Below are 21343 nucleotides of genomic sequence, written 5' to 3' on the forward strand. Positions count from 1 at the left end.
GTATACAACCTGAATTACAACTGTAAGGTTAAAATGAAAGCAAGTTTTGATCTGTATTTCATATTTTATTGGCTGCTGTTCCATATTTTGATTATATTTTAGATAAAGATTTCAGAATGCTCCCTTTGTGGTCACCTATTTATCACAGAATGAGATTAGCAACACTGCTTAAAAGTTAACCTGTGCCCACTCGGTAAGGACATTAAAGCAGACCTATACTCATCCCTACACCTCTACTTTCATCAATACCTTCTTGCCTGATTATTCCAGGTTTGGGATCTTTGGCCATCTTAAATGGGCTGGCCATGATGATGTACAGGAGTTCCTTCATACAGATATCCAGCATATGTTGGGATTGTACAATGAGCTGTGTATGAGAATGCTCAGTGTACATGTCTATACTTACCTGCTGTGTGCAGTGGTTTTGCACAGAGCAGCTCGGATCCTCCTCTTCTTGGGTACCCCACCAGCGCTTCTGGCCCCATCCTCCTGTCAGGTGCCCCCACAGCAAGCAGCTTGCTATGGGGGCACCTGAGCATGCGCACTCCTCAGCGGCTGCTACATTCACACAGAGCTGTGGCTGAGCCCTGCCCTCTCTCTCTTCTCTTTGGCTCACTGGCTGTGCTGTCTCAGCCAATGAGGAGAGGGAGTCCCAGGATAGCCGAGACTCCAGTGCACATTGCTGGATTGAGAGGAGGCTAAGGTGAGTATTGGGGGTGGGGGCTGGGGGGGATGCTGCACAGAGAAGTTTTTTTATCTTCATGCATAGAATGCATGAAGGTAAAAACCCTTGAACGTATACAACCACTTTAACCCAGGATCACAGCATAAGCACTGAAATTTAGTTGCACCTAGTCACCTGCTGTTTGTTTACAAGAAAGCTAGCAGACTCTCATGTTGCTGCTCTGCCAAAGGAAACAAGGGGATGACCTACTATTTTAGTGCCTCTGTTGTAAACTTCAAGGATGAATTTCTCCGCAGTGCCTGCAGCTTAAAGTTTCTGTGAGAACTTGTTTTAAAGCTTTTTACAGTTTAATAATATACAATTATTTAAATGGCCATGGTGATGTAAGCTCAGTTAGGCCCTATTCACATATGCATGTTTTAGGTGTGTTCCACTGAAAAACAAAACCTGTTTGCTGCATTTGGTGTGGTTGCCAACAAAATGCATATTATACTGTTATACTGGGAGTCATGTAAACATGTACAATGTGTCATGACACCTGCAATACACAAAACACACAGGTGTGACTTGAACATTGTTAGACCTGAACCACAGACACAGGGAGAGGAACCATAAATCAGGTTTTATATATAGATTGATAGATACACACACACTGTATATAATATATATTATATATATATATATATATATATTTAGAAAACATACATGCACAGAAACCAGAAAGAGACACAAGCTTCTAAACTCTACATATAAAATATACAATGACGAATGTATTTAAATATTAAAAATAAAGTAAACATGCTGAAGACCAATGTGTGTCGGAAAATATCAGTCACTGGGCAGAGAAAGTACCTGAACATATGGTAGCATGCCGAGATGAAAAGATTACTGCCATCAGCTGTCAAGTGCTCTGTGCCCTTTCAGTAATACTTTACAATCCTCTAATAGACAAATATAAAAAAAAAACCTAGAAAACCTAAAAAGCCAGAGACAACTTCTATCCCAGCAATCCCAGTCTGTGCAAGTGAGTGTTCTACATTGTGAGTGAGGGAACGTCTTGAATGAGCATGACTGGTGGAAATAAAAACAAAGGGACGCGGGAGAGACGAGTGGAGGTAGCAGAGAACAGTAAGCGCTCTGTCTCACGCTTCAGGGAGTGGTCGGACCAGCTGCAGTCAGTGGGAAAAACCGTTACCACGGCTGAGCCTGGGATTTATAAGTAAACGGATTCAAACTAAAAATGGAAATGTTAAAAATAACCCGTGCATCGGAAAATAAATGTAAAATATATACTTTGATCAAATTGTCATACAAAACACGTTAAAAGGGACACTGTCTTTTTTTCATCTTTTAGCCCTCATTTTAGTAAACTCTAGTCACACAAACACCTATGGATTTTTAAACAGATTATGTATTTGTACTATACATGTTTTGGGGGTCAGCCAAGTAGATCTGAAGGGAAAAAAATTATATATTTTAAATACACGCGCGCGCACAGACACACACATATACAGTTGTGCTCAAAAGTTTGCATACCCTTGGAGAAATGTATACAGTATGTACCATATTAAAGAAAACATGAGTGAGCAGGGAAAAAACATTTATTTCTTATGGGATTCATATTCATCTGTAGGTCATAACAGAATGGCACAATCATAAAACAAAATATGGCAACATGTAAATAAATGAAATTACCCCTGTTGAAAAGTCGGTATACCCTTAGTTCTTAATACTGTGTATTGCCCCCTTTAGCATCAATGACAGCATGCAGTCTTTTCTAATAGTTGTCTCTGAGGCCCCGAATTCTTTCAGGTGGTACATATGCCCATTCATCATGGCAAAATGTCTTCAGGTTATGCAAGACTTGCATGTCTTTGTTCGTCTTACAAGAAGCACGTTTGAGATCTTCCCTGAGTGGGTCAATGAAATTAAGTTCTAGAGACTGTGATGGCCACTCCAGAACCTTCACCTATTTCTGCTATAACTACTGGAGGATCAACTTGGCCTTGTACTTAGGGGCCCTGTTGTGCTTGAAAGTCCAAGAGTGTCCCATGCACAGCTTTCTTGCAGAAGAATGCAAACTGTCTGCCAGTATTTCCTGATACAATGTTGCATTCATCTTGCCATCAATTTTCACAAGATTCCCCATGCCTTTAGAGCTCATACACCCACAAAACACCAGTGAGCCACCACCATGCTTCACAGTGGTGATGGTATTCTTGTTCCTATAAACCTTGTTGACCCCTCTCCAAACATAGCGCTTATGGTTGTGAAAGCTTTACTTTGGTCTCATCACTCCAGATTACAGTGTGCCAGAAGCTGTGAGGTGTGTGAAGGTATTGTCAGGCATATTGTAACCGGGCTTTATTTGTGTCATGGGTGCAGTAAAGTATTCTTTTTGGCAACTCAACCATGCAGCTCATTTTTGTTCAAGTATCGTTGTATTGTGCTTCTGGAAAAAAAAAACTTTTTTCCAGAGCAGCCTGCATTTCTCCTGAGGTTACGTGTGGGATTTTGTTTGTATCCTGAACAATTCTTCTGTCAGTTGTGGCTGCAATCTTTCTTGGTTTACCTGACCTTGGCTTGGTATCAAGAGATCCCCAAATTTTCCACTTCTTAATAAGTGATTGAACAGTACTGACTGGTATATTCAAGGCTTTGGATATCCTTTTATATCCTTTTCCATATTTATAAAGTTCCATTACCTTGTTACACAGATCTTTTGATGGTTCTTTTCTGCTCCTCATGGCTCAGTATCTAGCCTGCTCAGTGCATCCACATGAGAGCTAAAAAACTCACTATTTACACACAGACACTAGTTACATTTAAAAAAAGCCACAGATATGGGAAATTAACCTTTAATTGGCATTTTACCCGTGTGCGTCTGTACCAAGGCCAAACATTCCAGGGTATGTAAACTTTTGATCAGGGCCATTTGGGTGATTTCTGTTATCAATAGGATTTAAAAAGGTGTCGTAGAACTATGTGATAATAAATGGCTTCATATGATCACTATCCTTAAATAAAAGACAGTTTTTTAGCATGATCAGTCATATTGTGTGTGTGTCTGTGTGTGTGTCTGTGTGTGTCTGTGTGTGTGTCTGTGTGTGTGTCTGTGTGTGTGTCTGTGTGTGTGAATCACTGCTGGAGAAATTGCTCTCATTGTGACAGTGGTCAAGACAGAATGTGAGTGAAAATCTCACCAATGAGGACTAAAGCTGGCCATACAGTGATCTCTGGCTGAATTTGGATCAGCATGTGATTGTCCTCACTCAAGAGAAGTCAAATGTTTGCTTGACTTCTGTCAAAAGGACTTGTTGGATAACTTTTCTCTTGGCTGCAGCCACTAAACAGTGTATTCTGACAACTGCTGCCTTTTGAAGAATATGGACACTGGCACAAAAAAAAAAAAAAAAAATCAGTTGGAGAGCTAAGCATACCTTCTACCACACTATTGATGCGTCAGTTTTCAGTACAGCAGTATTAGGGGTAGACTATAAACACAGAATAGTCATGTGCCCCATGATGGACCCCAACAAAAAGATTTTACGTCAAGAAATAATTATCAAGTTTCCTGGAGTCTGGCTTTAATAGCTTGCTGGGGGCATGGTGATAATAAAGCTTCCAGGCTGGCTTTGTGTGGCTGTGCTGTGTAAATCCCAGAACCGGAAAGACACAAGAACAAATCCTTTGACAGATGAACAGCTTCAACATATGTATTTCTTCTGTGTACTTATCTTGCCTAAAATTCAGCTTTAAATGCATCAGATGTGGTAATGAAGGAGGACCTGTTCATTGACATACAGTGTGAACACTGAGCCTGGCTCTAGAGGTTATTTTAGATAATAATAGAACAAAAACCTATGGAGACATCAGCCCAGACAACCCATCAGTCTCAGCCTATCCAACGGCATCTGCCTGTGCAGGTATGTTACCTTAGAGGGACCTTTGTGGTCTTCAGCTGAAGAGGTAACTTGTTTAGCAGGCTCTGCTTCTTCCACTTGCTGAAGTTCAGCTTCTTCAACATCTTGTGTGTCAACAGAAGACTCATCCTCTACCGCCCCCATCACTTCCTGCAGCTCAGCCTGAAACCACAAGAGACGCCCAGATACAGTATATCTGCATACATGTAACCTTTTTAATGCTAACCAAAACAAAAAGTCAAACTGACCAGCAAATCATCATCATCCTCTAGATCATCATTGTCTCCCTCTTCCTCTGCATCCAAGTCTCTCATACACTCCTGTGCCATCTTGTCTATATGATCCATAGGAACTGCAGCTGTAGAAATATATTCAGTGGTAAAGAACAGATTTAATAGTGACAGAACTGGTGTGCAAGTAAAGGCCCACTAAAGAAAAACATATTATATTCTGTCAAAGCATAACTAAAGGTAGAGATACTTACCTCTGCTCCAACAGTCTGACACCTGCATGGCCCCTCTCCAGAGTCTTCTCCCCAGCTTCTTCCAGGTGTCTGTCTTCAGCCAGCTGATTGGCTGGCATGGAATGACATCACTTCCACCCATGTGTGGGAGTCATTAATCACTGCACACAGGCACCATGCCAGAAATGTAATCTAAACTGTGCATGCGTAGATCAGAGTACATTCTGCGGAGGATTGTGAACAGGCAGGTAAGTTTACACACACCCAAAAAAGTAATCATTGTACAAAGGGCTTGTGTAGAACAACCAGTCCTGCCTTGCTGCCGGGACCATCCCCATCCCAGTACATGGCAATTCAGCTCTTATCAATCACAGCTGCATAGCTGAAGACACAGAGAAGGTCCAGGTGGCTGGAGCTGTCAAAACAAAAGCAGCCTGACAATGTTTCTCAACATTACTCAGCCCCTAACACAGAAAGATACAAAGAAACATTGTTTCATTTTGTATCTTTCTGTTTATTAATCTACAGATCAAAGGGATTAACTTCATTTGCAGATAACGTCAGAAAGAAACCTGTAAATTAAAAAATATTTTTTTTAAATTGAATGTTCCTCTGTTTAACGCATTATTAACCCTTAATTTAATCATCCCTAATTAACTCCTTATTCTCTTTCTCCATTCAATTTACAATGTTTCAGCTGATTTTTTTTGTTTCTATTTTATTAACTAATCATATTTAAATTCTTTTTTTTTTTATTGTTTTGTTAATATTTTTACACCTTTACCACATATGTAAGTGTAACACACTGAAAAAAAGTGCAAATTTGTAAATTGCACACTTTATATGAGCAGTAACACTGTTTATTTTTAAACTAACACTGCTAAAAAAAAAGAAAAAAGAAAAAAAAGAAAAAGTGTGTTGTTTAGTTTTGTTACGTTTAATTGTCTAAGGATTGCAAACAAAAACTTCATTGTTGCAATCATTGAAAGCCTTGTTTGTCATTAAAAAAAAACTATATATGTATTACCTTGTTATCTTTAGCAATGACAAGGGTATTGCCAAAAAAACAGGCCCATAGTAGAAATCTAAAAATTGCTCTGGGGTGAAGTAGTTCAGAAGTGGAAGCTGACATTGATTTGTTTTATTGCTCACTTCAAGTCCAAAGACTTAATCGCACACAGGGTGACAATGTTGCTGTGTAATTACACTGAAACAAACAGCATTGTTACTTTAAAGATAGTGAAAGGATTAAATGGAATATAATTGAATCCATTTTGTATACACTAATACAAGATGCTACTTTAACATATATATGAAATTTGTACACACTAAACAAAACTGTCTATGCCAGCTTCATGTAGAAATGAGTGTTTTTGCAAACTTTACAAAAAAGCAGATAAGGTTTACTCTCATTTCTGAAAAGTTTTAACCACAACTTGGGCGTTGGGTCAGATTACAGCCATGGTCTGGGCGTTAGACCAGATATGGCGTGACAGATAAAGCAGAAGAGTGAAAATGCAAACTTCATACAAATAATTGTGGAGTTAAGGTAAAAAAAAATGTACATGTATTTGATTGGATGGTCTGAGGGTGTGTTTGCCCAAAGACTATAGTATAATAACCCTGATGTTATGCCAATAAAACTGAAGTGTTTTGCAATCGCAACTGAGGTGACTTGAGTGCATTCGCTTTCCGAGATCTCGTAGCTGTGTCCAGGTGTGACCGTTGGTATCTTGAGGGGGCCCCCAAGGAACAAAGGAAAAAGACCACCTACCTACTTTCAGTGGTGTCAGAAGTGGGATAATTGGCAAGGTAAGTGAGAGTTTTATTTTTTAATGCTTTCTTTACCGAGGTAATTATTCTGAACTTAAGGGAAATTTGGTGGGTGGAGTTTTAGGAGCGAGACTAAGAGCGAGACTACCTACTTTCAGATAGTAAAAACCAACTGGTTCTACTGTCAGGGTCAGGTTATTTAATCAGGTAATAAAATTATGTTACCTGGGGGACTTAGAAAAACAAAAACTGCTGTGCTAATGCTAGTAGAACACTGCATCATATATGTCATTTTTTATTTTGTCCCTAGTTACACTTTAAAGCCAGGGAATCCCTGCTCACCTTTTCCTTTAGGTTTTGCCTTGGGTGTCACTTTTCCACCAGTAAGGGCTGCTAGCTCTGCTTCTAGGTCTCCATCATCTGCATCATCTGGGACTCCCATCATCATATCCTCTGGATTGAAGTCTACAAACAGGCCAAGCTACACACCAAAACAATGATGAGAGAAAAACACCATCAATCATACAAAAATTTTAATAACTAAAATCACCTGACAGGAGCGGTATACCATCAGATCTACGTACCGTAATTACAGAGTGTTCTAACTACTGCCAATGAGAATTCTACAGTAAACAGCTTTTGGAACAAACATAGGACAGAAACTAACCTATGCCTGAAAACACAAACCATACAGTGCATCCAGAAAGTATTCACAGCACTTAACTTTTGCCACATTTTATGTTACAGCCTTATTCCAAAATGGATTAAATTCCATTTTTTTCCTCAACATTCTACAAACAATACCCCATAATGACAACATGAAAGAAGTTCGTTTTGGAATCTTTGCAATTTAATTAAAATAAAAAACAGAAAAAAAAACACATGTAGACAAGTATTCACAGCCTTTGCCATGACACTCAAAATTGAGCTCTGGTGCATCCTGTTACCATTGATCATCCTTGAGATGTTTCCACAACTTGATTGGAGTCCACCTATGGGAAATTCAGTTGATTGGACATGATTAGGAAAGGCATAAACCTGTCTATATAAGGTCCCACAGTTAACAGTGCATGTCAGAGCACAAACCAAGACATGTCCAAGGAATTGTCCATAGACCTCCAAGACATGATTGTATCAAGGCACAGATCTGGGGAAGGGTACAGAAAATTTTCTGCAGCATTGAAGGTCCCAGTGAGCACAGTGGCCTCCATCATCCGTAAATGGAAGAAGTTTGGAACCACCATGAATCTTCTTAGAGCATGCCGCTCGGCTAAAATGAGTGATCGAGGGAGAAGGACCTTAGCCAGGGAGGTAACCAGGCACCCGATGGTCTCTCTGAAAGAGCTCCAGAGTTTTTCTGTGGAGAGAGGGGAACCTTCCAGAAGAACAACCATCTCTGCAGCACTCCACCAATTAGGCCTGTATGGTAGAATGGCCAGACAGATGCCACTCAGTAAAAAGCAAATGGCAGCCCTCCTGGAGTTTGCCAAAAGGCACCTGAGGAACTCTCAGACCATGAGAAACAAAACTCATCTGGTCTGATGAAACAAAGATTGAACGCTTTGGCCTGAATGCCAAGCATCATGTCTGGAAAGCACCAGGCACCGCTCACCACCTGGCCAATACCATCCCTACAGTGAAGCATGGTGGTGGCAGCATCATGCTGTGGGGATGTTTTTCAGCGACAGGAACTGGGAGACTAGTCAGCATGGAAGGAAAGATGAATGCAGCAATGTACAGAGACATCCTTGACGAAAACCTGTTCAAGAGCGCTCTGGACCTTAGACTGGGGCGACAGTTCATGTTTCAACAGGACAATGACCCTAAGCACACATAACAAATAACAAAGGAGTGACTACGGGCCAACTCTGTGAATGTCCTGAAGTGGCCCAGCCAGAGCCCAGACTTGAACATCTCTGGAGAGATCTGAAAATGGCTATGCACCGACGCTCCCCATCCGAGCTTGAGAGGTACTGCAAAGAAGAATGGGAGAAATTGCACAAAATATAGGTGTGGCACGCTTGTAGCATCATATTCAAAATGACTTGTAATTGGTGCTAAAGGTGCTTCAACAAAGTATTGAGCAAAGGCGGTGAATACTTATGTACATGTGGTTTTTTTCATTTTTTATTTTTAATAAATTGCAAAGATTTCAAAATGAACTTCTTTCACATTGTCATTATGGGGTATTGTTTGTAGAATGTTGAGGGGAAAAAATGAATTTAATCCATTTTGGAATAAGGCTGTAACATAACAAAATGTGGCAAAAGTTAAGCGCTGTGAATACTTTCTGGATGCACTGTATATACATACATATATATATATATATATATATATATATATATTACACACTGTTTCAGCTCTATAGCTCCTTTTGTGTTTAATGAAAGAAGCTCCCATCCTTTAGACAAATATACTGATTCTAGTGTTTGTTTTTATGGCTGTGGTAGGGAAATAAGACTTCTAAATGGGGTAGACGCTAAGGCTGGACACACATGCTGAGATTTCTCTGATGGTTAACAAGAGACATCAGTAGATTCACTCATCCATGCTAAACAGCATGATTTTTTAAGCAGGATGAATTTGCAGCAGACTAACCTAGTTAATGTCTACAAGTGTTGCTGAGCCTCCATGATTCAAATAACTGAAATCCAATGGCTAAAAAGCATAGGCCAGGGACAGTCAGCTTGTGGAGGAAAGTGCTAGATGATGCTGGATGTCCTCACACCTATAAATGCAGGATTTCTCGGACTTGCTGCAGCTTCTAATGCACCCTGCGAGGAGCTCAGTGTACAGTGAAATCAGAGTAAGCAATTTCAATACAGGATAGGAGCCTGTACACCTGTACATTACTGAAGGTAAGGCTGGAGTTCAGCTTTAGTGCAGAAAAGAACATATACATAAAATCATTAGAAGGAAGAACAGTTCCTGTTTCCCATAACAGCCAATTATATTGCCCCTTTAGGTTTCCTGTACAGTATGAGAAAATGATTGTCAGAACGTGACTGACTGCTATGGTTAGCATCCTTCCTTCCGATGCTGTGATATCAGTCACTTCATGCATATGGGTGATCTTACCTCTTTGGCTGCAGCAACCCCTTTGCCCTTGACTGGGGCATTTTTTTTGCCAGGCCTTCTGCCCAGCATTGCGGCTCATGGAAGCTCTGCCCCCAGGCAGGGTGTCTGTGACGACTGACACCAGATGTCCTGTCAAAAGAGAACAGATCATTACAAAGAGTTTAAGAAAAACGGTAGGAAAACTGTAAAAGTAGTTTTTTTAAACAAGTTCCCATTGGCAGAGGATCATGGATTCACAGAGGAATGTTTTATTACACAGTTGCTATAATGCCAGATTATTTAAAGCCTTGCTGTTTTCTTATTACCTGTATATCTGTTCTAAAAAGCTGTAACTTATTTCCTGAAGGAAGAGCTCAGTGAGAATGTCATAATGTCCTACACACAAGAAATGCACACGGCCACAAATTGGAGAATCTCACATGAAGCACAAATCGAAAGGAGTAGAGACATGAAATTACAGCTGCCCAGGGTGGATGGTTCAGCCCCACCAGGTGACAGTCTCATGTCTCTCTAAGCCCTGGTTCACATCTGTGCGGACATGCAAGCCGCAATTTGCACGGACACAAGAGCCCATTCATTTGAATGGACGCCCGTGCCCTGGGACACGCAGGGAAGAAGACCTTGCACTACTCTGGAAATCGCAGACCGCACGGGAACCGAGGTTCCCAGTATGCTTGCAATTTCCAGTGAAGGGAGGCATTCCATTAGAATAGGGAGGCAGGGCTATGCAAAATCACACACACACACATATATATATATATATATATACATACATACACACACACACACGTGATTTGCATTTCCAGGTAGGGGGCGTGCAAGCGCCGCCCTACCCGCACCACTTCTGGCGGCTAGGGATGTCAATCACCGTATCCCGGCTGGCGATCGTCGGGGAAAGCTGACAGGGGAGAGAACTGTGTGTAAATGACACAGGTCTCTCTCCTGTCAGCATGGACATGCTGCTTTGTATCTCTCTGCTGTGCACAGAGACATAAAACCACATCTCCCTAGTAAAACACACAGTTAACTCTTTGATCGCCCCAGATGTTAACCCCTTCCTGCCCAGTGTCATCAGTACAGTGTCAGTACTTTTTTCAGCACTGATCACTGTATTAGTGTTACTGGGGATGTCAGTGGCAGTTAGTCAGTTCCCACCCAGTGTCAGAATGCCCGCCATAGTCCTGCTATAAGTCGCTGATCACAGCCATTACTAGTATAAAAAAATAAAAGTAAAAATTCCAGTGTATATATTTTATATATATATATATATATATATATAGCCATTTGAAAACGCTATAACTTTTATGTAAACCAATTAATTGACATGTATTGGTATTTTTTTAGCAGAATACATTATGGCCTAAATTAATGTAGAAATTTGATTTTTTAAATTTTATTTATTGGATATGTTTTAAAGCAAAAAGTAAAAAAATACTGTTTTTATTGTCAGTCTTTTTTGTTTATAGGTCAAAAAATTTAAAACGCAGAGGTGTTACTAAACCCAGGACCCTGCATTCACTACTGTAAGTGGATTCAAACATGCTCGGGACAAAACACAGATCTATACTCAAACAACTTCGTTAACAAAAAAAAAAAAAAAAAATTTACAAAGTATTAAAAAATGAAGCAGACTTGATAGACCACTAGGTCTTGTTTTCTGCGATCGCTTTTCTATGAAGACATGGAAATAAGCCTAAGGAGAATACAAAATACGAATAGGCTCAATTGGATATTAATACAGCTAAAGTCATTGGATCTACGGGAAACATTCACAATCAAGCACATGCAGCTACTCTTTTAGCCCAAAGATCTATTGGCCAGGGCTACCTGCGCCCCCCCCCCCCGAAAAAAAAAAAAACACAGTCAGACCGGAAAACAGTCATCACATATCTGTCTAGCTTTAATTGCACATGAAAGTGTTGGGCAGTATCAGATCATCTACCGTTAGGCAGGCCATGGGTGGAGTGATTTTCTTTCCTATATCTGGTCTCGCACAGTATACAGAACATAGAAATACAATTATTTTAGTAAATATAACCTGGCAAATACCTTTTCTAATCTGCAGTCTTGCGACTATCAGTGTCCAGCAGAGCACATGTTAAAGTTTGTAGGAGTTTTCTTTCTGTTCTTAGAGGATGCAGAACCCCTGACCTCTGTCTAGACAGTGCTGATTGACCCTGTGCTGATCACATGCACCCTCCCAAGGAAAAAAAAAAAACCTCTCTAGCAATACATACCAAACTGAGCATGTGCAGAGTGTCTCCACAAGATATGTATTATCAGGGGATAAGAGAGGGACACTGGAAAAAGGGGAAGATCAGAGAAGCCAGGATCAAACAGCATTTTTACACAATGCAAAGGATTAACCTCTTAGGTTTCACAGTGAGTATAACAAGCATGCTTTACTGCATACAGAGACTGATTTTACTGTTGTGGGTTTAGTAACACTTTAATCACACATCCTATCCTGACAGGGACAGGAAGAATGCTGATGAGGGTAGGTGGGACTTTTCTGTCCCGATTAGGTGGGAAAAGCAGTCTCTCGGGTTGGCTGTCACGGAGAAGAGGGAAAAAGCCAAAATGACTTGGCACAATTATTCCTTACCTATACCTACATGTTAATTTACATTCAGTAAGATGTCTACATGACTGAAGTAGAATTATACTTCATGATCTAAAGTTTTATTTCTATTTTCATAAAACAGTCACAATTCTCAGTTTACTAACATGTGACAGAGAAGAAGCAGGAAACATGAAAGTAGGTCACATGGACACTTAATCCAGTGGAACTCATTCAGGAAGACACAAATACAAAAATACCAGGCGGGGTATAAATGAATAAATGAAACTGGAGCAGGAAAAAAAAGACTTACTCCAGCTGCTGATAGGAATAATCGGGTTTGCTGCTGGGAGCAATCAGTCCAGTCTTACTGCAGTTCTGAGAAATCAGTCCGATGTTTAGAAAGGATGGAACTGTATGTTATAAAGATATGGCGGCCATGCATGAACAATCTCAGTGCACCAGCTCCACAAACATGACAGCTCAACTAAGAATCCTGGTAACTAAGGAAAACATGGAGGAGGAGATGGGTGGTGCTAACTGTTTACAGGAAACCTGTCATTAGGGAATCATAGATTCTGCCATGGTGAACTATTGTTTATAAACAACACTAGAACTCAGTGGACATACCCTCCAGCTTTACCAATGAAGGGGTTATTATTAATAGAATTCTAGGAAGCAATCACTAGAGGGGTCACCAGCAGGAGGAAGGAGGTCCCGATTCCCCTCTATAGATCTTTAATTATACTAGAGGGGTCACCAGCAGGAGGAAGGAGGTTCTAATTCTCCTATATAGATCTTTAATTATACTAGAGGGGTCACCAGCAGGAGGAAGGAGGTCCTGATTCCACTATATAGATCTTTAATTATACTAGAGGGGTCACCAGCAGGAGGAAGGAGGTCCTGATTCCACTATACAGATCTTTAGTTATCACTAGAGGGGTCACCAACAGGAGGAAGGAGGTCCTGATTCTCCTATATAGATCTTTAGTTATCACTAGAGGGGTCACCAGCAGGAGGAAGGAGGTCCTGATTCCACTACATAGATCTTTAGTTATCACTAGAGGGGTCACCAGCAGGAGGAAGGAGGTCCTGATTCCACTACATAGATCTTTAGCTATCACTAGAGGGATCACCAGCAGGAGGAAGGAGGTCCTGATTCCTCTATATAGATCTTTAGCTATCACTAGAGGGATCACCAGCAGGAGGAAGGAGGTCCTGATTCCACTATATAGATCTTTAGTTATCACTAGAGGGGTCACCAACAGGAGGAAGGAGGTCCTGATTCCCCTATATAGATCTTTAGTTATCACTAGAGGGGTCACCAATAGGAGGAAGGAGGTCCTGATTCTCCTATATAGATTGTCTATTATCACTAGAGGGGTCACCAACAGGAGGAAGGAGGTCCTGATTCCACTATATAGATCTTTAGTTATCACTAAAGGGGTCACCAGCAGGAGGAAGGAGGTCCTGATTGAACTATATAGGTCTGTAGTTATCACTAGAGGGGTCACCAGCAGGAGGAAGGAGGTCCTGATTTCCATATACAGATGTTTAATTAGACCTCATTTAGAATACGGTGTCCCAGAGACCTCACTTACAAAAAGATATTGATAGGATAGCACGAGTACAGAGATGGGTAACAATGGTAAAAGGCCAGAGGAATAAAATATATCAAAAAAGAGACAAAATCAAGAACAAGGGGACATCAGTGCAAACTAGCAGGAGGGAAGGTCAAAACTAATCTTAAAAAATATGATATTACTGAAAGGGTAGTTGATGCTTGGAACAGACTTCCAGCAGAAGTAGTGTCAACTGTAAGTGGATCCAAACATGCTCGGGACAAAACACAGATCTATACTCAACTTAGGTAACATAAAAAAATACAAAAAACGTACAAAGTATTAAAACATGGCAGACTCGATGGACCACTAGGTCTCTTTTTCTGCAATCACTTTTCTGTGTTTCTATGAAGACATGGAAAGAAGTCTAAGGAGAATACAAAATACTAATAGGCTCAATTGGATATTAATCAGGGGCGGACTGACAACTCATGGGGCCTCCGGGCAATAGGGGATCATGGGGTCCCTGTGTCCTTCCCCACACCCAAAAAAGCCTATAAAAAAGGTGCCAGGGGTTATTTCATGGGGCCTCCTACTGACCCTGGGCCCTCAGGCAGTGCCCGAGTGCTCAAATGGTCAGTCCGCCCCTGATAATAATACAGCTAAAGTCATTGGCGATTCCCGGATCTACGGGAAAACACTCACAATCAAGCACATGCAGCTACTCTTGTAGCCCAAAGATGTATTGGCCAGGGCTACCTGCGCCCCCCCCCCCAGAAAAAAATAAACCCACAGTCAGATTGGACAACAGTCATCACATATCTGTCTAGCTTCACTTGCACATGAAAGTGTTGGGCAGTATCGGATCATCTACTGTTAGGCAGGCCATGGACGGAGCGATTTTCTTTCCTATATCTGGTCTCCCACAGTATACAGAACATAGAAATACAAATATTTTAGTAAATATAACCTGGCAAATACCTTTTCTAATCTGCAGTCTTGTGACTATCAGTGTCCAGCAGAGCACATGTTAAAGTTTGTAGGAGTTTTCTTTCTGTTCTTAGAGGATGCAGAACCCCTGACCTCTGTCTGGACAGTGCTGATTGACCTTGTGCTGATCACATGCACCCTCCCAAGAAAAAAAAAAAAAACCTCTCTAGCAATACATACCAAACTGAGCATGTGCAGAGTCCCCCCCTCCCCAGAAAAAAAAACACAGTCAGATTGGACAACAGTCATCACATATCTGTCTAGCTTCACTTGCACATGAAAGTGTTAGGAAGTATCGGATCATCTACTGTTAGGCAGGCCATGGACGGAGCGATTTTCCTTCCTTCAAACACAGGTGGGGGAATCCCTCCCGCAGCTCTACTGTGTTCTGCTGGCAGGGAGTGAGGTGAGCCTTCCCTGCCGGCAGAACACAATGATTAGTGTTGCCAGTTATATCCGGTGCCACTATTGTTCAGGAAAAAATCCATCAGACTGGTTGTAAGCAAGTCAATCAATACATCTACTTGTGTACACCCAGGGTGCCCATACATGGATTGAAATTTGTCCGGTCCCTGAAGAAATGAGCTGAACTCTGACCCATATATGGCTGCTTTTAGTGACTGCACCCCCTTATGTCTCCACCCCAGTTGTTTTGCGGTCATTGTGTGGTCAGCTGTTTGTACAAAGTTTGTAATCCTTACACAAACGAATCACGGCCCTGTTAGCTCGGATAAATCATTCTGCTTGGTTAGCAATTCCTTCATCTGCACATTTTCTATTATAATGTCACAACTTTACATTTTTTTTTTTTAAATCCTCTTCTATTGTTTTCAAAAAGAATGTTAGTGTACGGAATATTACCTATCACTGTATACTGTGGATGGGTTGTTGTTAGATGAACTAAAAAAAAAATCTAATCTGATAAAAAAAATAAATGCTGAAAAATCTCATTGTGAAATAAAGACAACTGCTGAAAGGTCAGAAGCACTCATTACCGCCCCCCAGGGACATCAAAAATGACACAATTCATGTCGGAGAGACTCAAATCAGGGTCACTGACTGTATACACTGACATCTGGCAGCCAACACCCTCCGACCCTACTACTGCCAGGCCCAAGTGCCAACCATTTAGCCACTGTGCTGCCTGTATGTATGGGGGGGGGGGGGGGGTCTGTTCTGCGTATATATTTATGGGGGGGTCTGTTCTGGTGTCTATATTTATGGAAGGGGGGGGTCTGTTCTGGGTATATATTTATGGAAGGGGGGGGGTCTGTTCTGGGTATATATTTATGGGTGGCTGGGACTGTTCTGGGTATACATTTATGGGGGGGGGGGGCGCTGTTCTGGGTATATATTTATGGGGGGGCTGTTCTGGATGTATGTTATATTCTAGGAGGGGGTCTGTTCTGGGTATATATTTATGGGGGAGGGATTTTATATATTTATGGGGGGCTGTTCTGGATGTATGTTATATTCTAGAAGGGGGTCTGTTCTAGGTATACATTTATGGGGGGGGGGGGGGCTGTTCTGGATATATGGTATATTCTAGGATGGGGTCTGTTCTAGGTATACATTTATGGGGGGGGGGGCTGTTCTGGGTACATATATTTATAGGGGGGCTGTTCTGGGTAAATATTTATGAGGGGGGATTCCTGTTCAGGGTATATTTATGGGGGGGATCCGTTCTGGGTATATATTTATTGGGGGGGTCTGTTCTGGGTATAAATTTTTAGGGGGAAGGAATCTGTTCTGGGTATAAATTTATTTTTTTTTTGGGGGGGGGATCTGTTCTGGATGTATGTTATATTCTAGGAGGGTGTCTGTTCTGGGTATATATTTATTGGGGGGAGGGTGTCTGTTCTGGGTATAAATGTTTAGGGGGGGGATCTGTTCTGGATGTATGTCATATTCTAGGAGGGGGTCTGCTCTGGGTATATATTTATAGGGGGGAATTTCTGGACGTAGGTTATATTCTAGAAGGGGGTGTTCTGGGTATATATTTATGGGGGGGGGGTCTGTTCTTTCTGTACTATGTATATATTTATGGGGGGGCTGTTCTGGATGTATGTTATATTCTAAAAGGGGGTCAGTTATGGATATATATTTATGGGGGGGGGGGCTGTTCTGGATGTATGTTATATTCTAGGAGGGGGTCTGTTCTGGGTATATATTTATGGGGGAGGGATTTCTGGACGTAGGTTATATTCTAGAAGGGGGTGTTCTGGGTATATATTTATGGGGGGGGGGTCTGTTCTGGATGTATGTTATATTCTAGGAGGGGGTCTGTTCTGAGTATATATTTATGGGGGGGGGGGGGCTGTTCTGGATGTATGTTATATTCTAGGAGGGGGTCTGTTCTGGGTATATATTTATGGGGGGGAGGCTGTTCTGGGTATATATTTATGGGGGGGGGCTGTTCTGGATGTATGTTATATTCTAGGAGGGGGTCTGTTCTGGGTTATACGGGGTGACAGGTGGGACAACACAGGGGAACACACATGCTCGGTAACTTGAATGGGTGCCGGTCCCCCCCCGGTCAGTAGAACGCACCTCAGTACCTGTCAGCGGAGAGCACAGCACCGGCGGGTGTCGGGAGGAGCATGGGCTGCTGGGAGGAGCGATCCCGGAAGCAGAGAGCAGCTGTCATACGGCACGTGATTGCAGTCAGCGCGCATGCTCCTCCCGGGGCCGCGTCACATGCTCACCTGCAGGAATGTGTCATCTTGTGTGACACCTGTGTGCGGGGACAGGAGGGGGCGGGGTCACCGTATACAAATCGGACAGCGGGTCCCTCTCTGCATGCTGGGTGAACTGTCAGTTTTATTGAAGGTTATTAGTCCATGCTGCGGGTCCTGTAGGACTGTCACTGCCATGGACTTCGATGGTTTGGATGATTGACATTAGGAGGTCCTGTGTACCATTAATAACGGCATCTTTTGAAATACATTTCCATCAATGTTTGCTCTGTTGTCACATCTCAGTGATCTCCTCCAGCCTCTTTGCAGCCATGTAGTCGCCAAGTTCTGAGTGTCCCGGGAATTCTGGATGTTGTCCTGCAGTGTCGGGTCCAGAGGGATGTCCTGCAGGATCCAGGACTTGGTGCCCAGTGTCAGCGGGCTGCCCAATGCTGGAACCATTTGTGTTCAATAACATATGCAGCCCCTCATATCAATGAGGAGGATTGTCTTATTCCCCATGAATCCAACCATGGAACCTGCAATGGGAATTATTTTATCCCACTTACTGTATATCAGCAATGGGAATGATTTCATGTCCCTTACGTATATGATGGGAATGATTTCATGTCCCGTACGTATATGATGGGAATGATTTCATGTCCCGTACGTATATGATGGGAATGATTTCATGTCCCGTACGTATATGATGGGAATGATTTCATGTCCCGTACGTATATGATGGGAATGATTTCATGTCCCGTCCGTATATGATGGGAATGATTTCATGTCCCGTCCGTATATGATGGGAATGATTTCATGTCCCGTCCGTATATGATGGGAATGATTTCATGTCCCGTCCGTATATGATGGGAATGATTTCATGTCCCGTCCGTATATGATGGGAATGATTTCATGTCCCGTACGTATATGATGGGAATGATTTCATGTCCCGTACGTATATGATGGGAATGATTTCATGTCCCGTACGTATATGATGGGAATGATTTCATGTCCCGTACGTATATGATGGGAATGATTTCATGTCCCTTGCGTATATGATGGGAATGATTTCATGTCCCTTGCGTATATGATGGGAATGATTTCATGTCCCTTACGTATATGATGGGAATGATTTCATGTCCCTTACGTATATGATGGGAATGATTTCATGTCCCTTACGTATATGATGGGAATGATTTCATGTCCCGTCCGTATATGATGGGAATTATTTCATGTCCCGTCCGTATATGATGGGAATGATTTCATGTCCCTTACGTATATGATGGGAATGATTTCATGTCCCGTACGTATATGATGGGAATGATTTCATGTCCCGTCCGTATATGATGGGAATTATTTCATGTCCCGTACGTATATGATGGGAATGATTTCATGTCCCTTACGTATATGATGGGAATGATTTCATGTCCCGTACGTATATGATGGGAATGATTTCATGTCCCGTACGTATATGATGGGAATGATTTCATGTCCCGTACGTATATGATGGGAATGATTTCATGTCCCGTACGTATATGATGGGAATGATTTCATGTCCCTTACGTATATGATGGGAATGATTTCATGTCCCTTACGTATATGATGGGAATGATTTCATGTCCCTTACGTATATGATGGGAATGATTTCATGTCCCTTAGGTATATGATGGGAATTATTTCATGATATGTATATCAACAATGGGAATTATTTCATGTCACGTACGTATAGCAATGATGGGAATTATTTCAACAAGTAGCATTTTTTTTATCCCACTTCTATCATTGCTATCAATCATAGGAATTATTTTATCCCATTTATGTCAGAGATGAGAATTATTTTTCTCCTACTTATAATAATGATGGTAATTATTTTATCCCACTGATGATTGGGGCTTATTTTCCTCCCATGGGACTTATTTTATAATGCCGAGACCAACAATGGCGCTTCTTGTACTCCCACTGGCCCAGATTTTATGCCACAGACACCAACAATGGGACTTCATGTTTTGCCTAAAGATGGTATTTAGGAATGTTGCTCTCTTCCAATAAATGCATCCTATCACAGTTAATCTACTTGAAAAAAGACACTAGTCTATGCAGTTCAACCCAAAAAACAAAACACACACCTTCCATATACACTGTCCCCTACCCACAGTTTGGCCAGAGAAAGGCAACCCCCCCCCAATAAAGCATGATCCAATTTGCTCCACCAGTGGAAAAAATTCCTTCCTGATCCTCCAAGAGGCAATCAGATTCCCCCTAGATTAATTTATAACTATTAGGATCCAGTTATACAGTGCTCAAAAAAATGAAAGGAACACTTTGAAAACATCACATCTCAATGGGGAAAAATCTCATGCTGGATATCTATACTGAAAAGGACTGGGTCATGTGTTAGGAACATAAGGATGCCGCATTGTTTGATGGAAATAAAAATTATCAATTTACAGAGGAATGAATTAAAATAATCAAAAGTCAAAAGATGCAATGGGCTAGACCATTACGCTGAACTTTCATTACAGCAACTCAAAATGGTCCTTAGTAGTTTATATGGCCCCCATGTGCTTGTATGCATGCCTGACAACGTTGGATGGTTTCCTGGGGTATTTCCTCCCAGATCTGGACCAGGGCATCACTGAGCTCCTGGCCAGTCTGTGGTGCAATCTGGCAGAGTCTTATGGACCAAAACATGATATCCCAGAGGTGTTCCATTGGATTTAGGTTAGACGAGCATGGGGGCCATTCAATGGTATCAATTCCTTCATCCTCCAGGAACTGCCTGCATACTCTCACCACATGAGGCCGGGCATTGTCGTACACCGGGAGGAACCCAGGACCCACTGCACCAGCATAGGGTCTGACAATGGGTCCAAGGATTCCATCCCAATACCTAATGGTAGTCAGGGTGCCATTGTCTAGGCTGTAGAGGTCTGTAATAATATTTCCATGTATATAAAGTCCAAACTAAAGATGATCACACTCAGGTGAACACAAAACACTCGTGCTGATATTTGTGTATAGAAGTGAGTTGATAGTTGAACTCATCCGAACACCGGCTGAATCAGCCTCTCACCTTAAGAATTCGACCCTTGCGAGTCAAAGAGCTTATTAGGATCCCTCTCACAGATCCTCCAGGTAAGTATCTCTCCAAACACTGCTCACATTGTATCTGAAACTCCCCCCAGGGGTCCGCACTTCAACACTGGCTCCTTTCTCCAAGTGGAATCAAATGCTGCGCCAATCACTCATATAAAACATAGAACACAAGCCTCCATTGTGTAATATGTTTATTATAAAGAGTCATAAGCAAATAGAAAGCGCACTTACATAAAAAATCGTGTTAACAGTTCAGGGCTCCAATCCCACGCTTTTGGATCCAATCTGCATGGGTGTAGAAGGGTATACAAAGGTGTACCAAAATGGCCGCCACGCCGGAAATGCGTCACTACGTTGGGCCGACGCATTGCGTCACAGTATCATGTGACTTCCTCAGGGCTCAGACACCCATGCAGATTGGATCCAAAAGTGTGGGATTGGAGCCCTGAACTGTTAACACGATTTTTTATGTAAGTGCGCTTTCTATTTGCTTATGACTCTTTATAATAAACATATTACACAATGGAGACTTGTG

General features: G+C 41.8%; 1 protein-coding gene across 3 annotated transcripts in view; it reads right to left on the reverse strand.

Annotated features, from left to right (window-relative positions):
- LOC149429277 (coiled-coil and C2 domain-containing protein 1B-like) overlaps positions 1 to 17712 on the reverse strand; it is a 71626-nt gene extending 53914 nt beyond the window's left edge. For 2 of the 3 annotated variants that reach the window (XM_089666589.1, XM_089666587.1), the window contains exons 1-5: positions 17585 to 17712; positions 9923 to 10051; positions 7187 to 7325; positions 4857 to 4966; positions 4621 to 4770 (exon numbers count right to left, since the gene is read on the reverse strand). In XM_089666589.1, the coding sequence (XP_089522715.1) occupies positions 4621 to 4770; positions 4857 to 4966; positions 7187 to 7325; positions 9923 to 9991 (468 nt within the window). In that variant the 5' untranslated portion in view covers positions 9992 to 10051; positions 17585 to 17712. The remainder of the gene's footprint in view (positions 1 to 4620; positions 4771 to 4856; positions 4967 to 7186; positions 7326 to 9922; positions 10052 to 17584) is intronic. The other variant, XM_089666588.1, reaches the window with a different exon arrangement.
- Between the last annotated feature and the right edge of the window lie 3631 nt (positions 17713 to 21343).

Source organism: Staurois parvus, unplaced genomic scaffold, assembly GCF_062004578.1.
Source record: "Staurois parvus isolate SC_StPar_1 unplaced genomic scaffold, SC_StPar_1.0 ptg002753l, whole genome shotgun sequence".
In the NCBI taxonomy this organism is placed as follows: Eukaryota; Metazoa; Chordata; class Amphibia; order Anura; family Ranidae; genus Staurois; species Staurois parvus.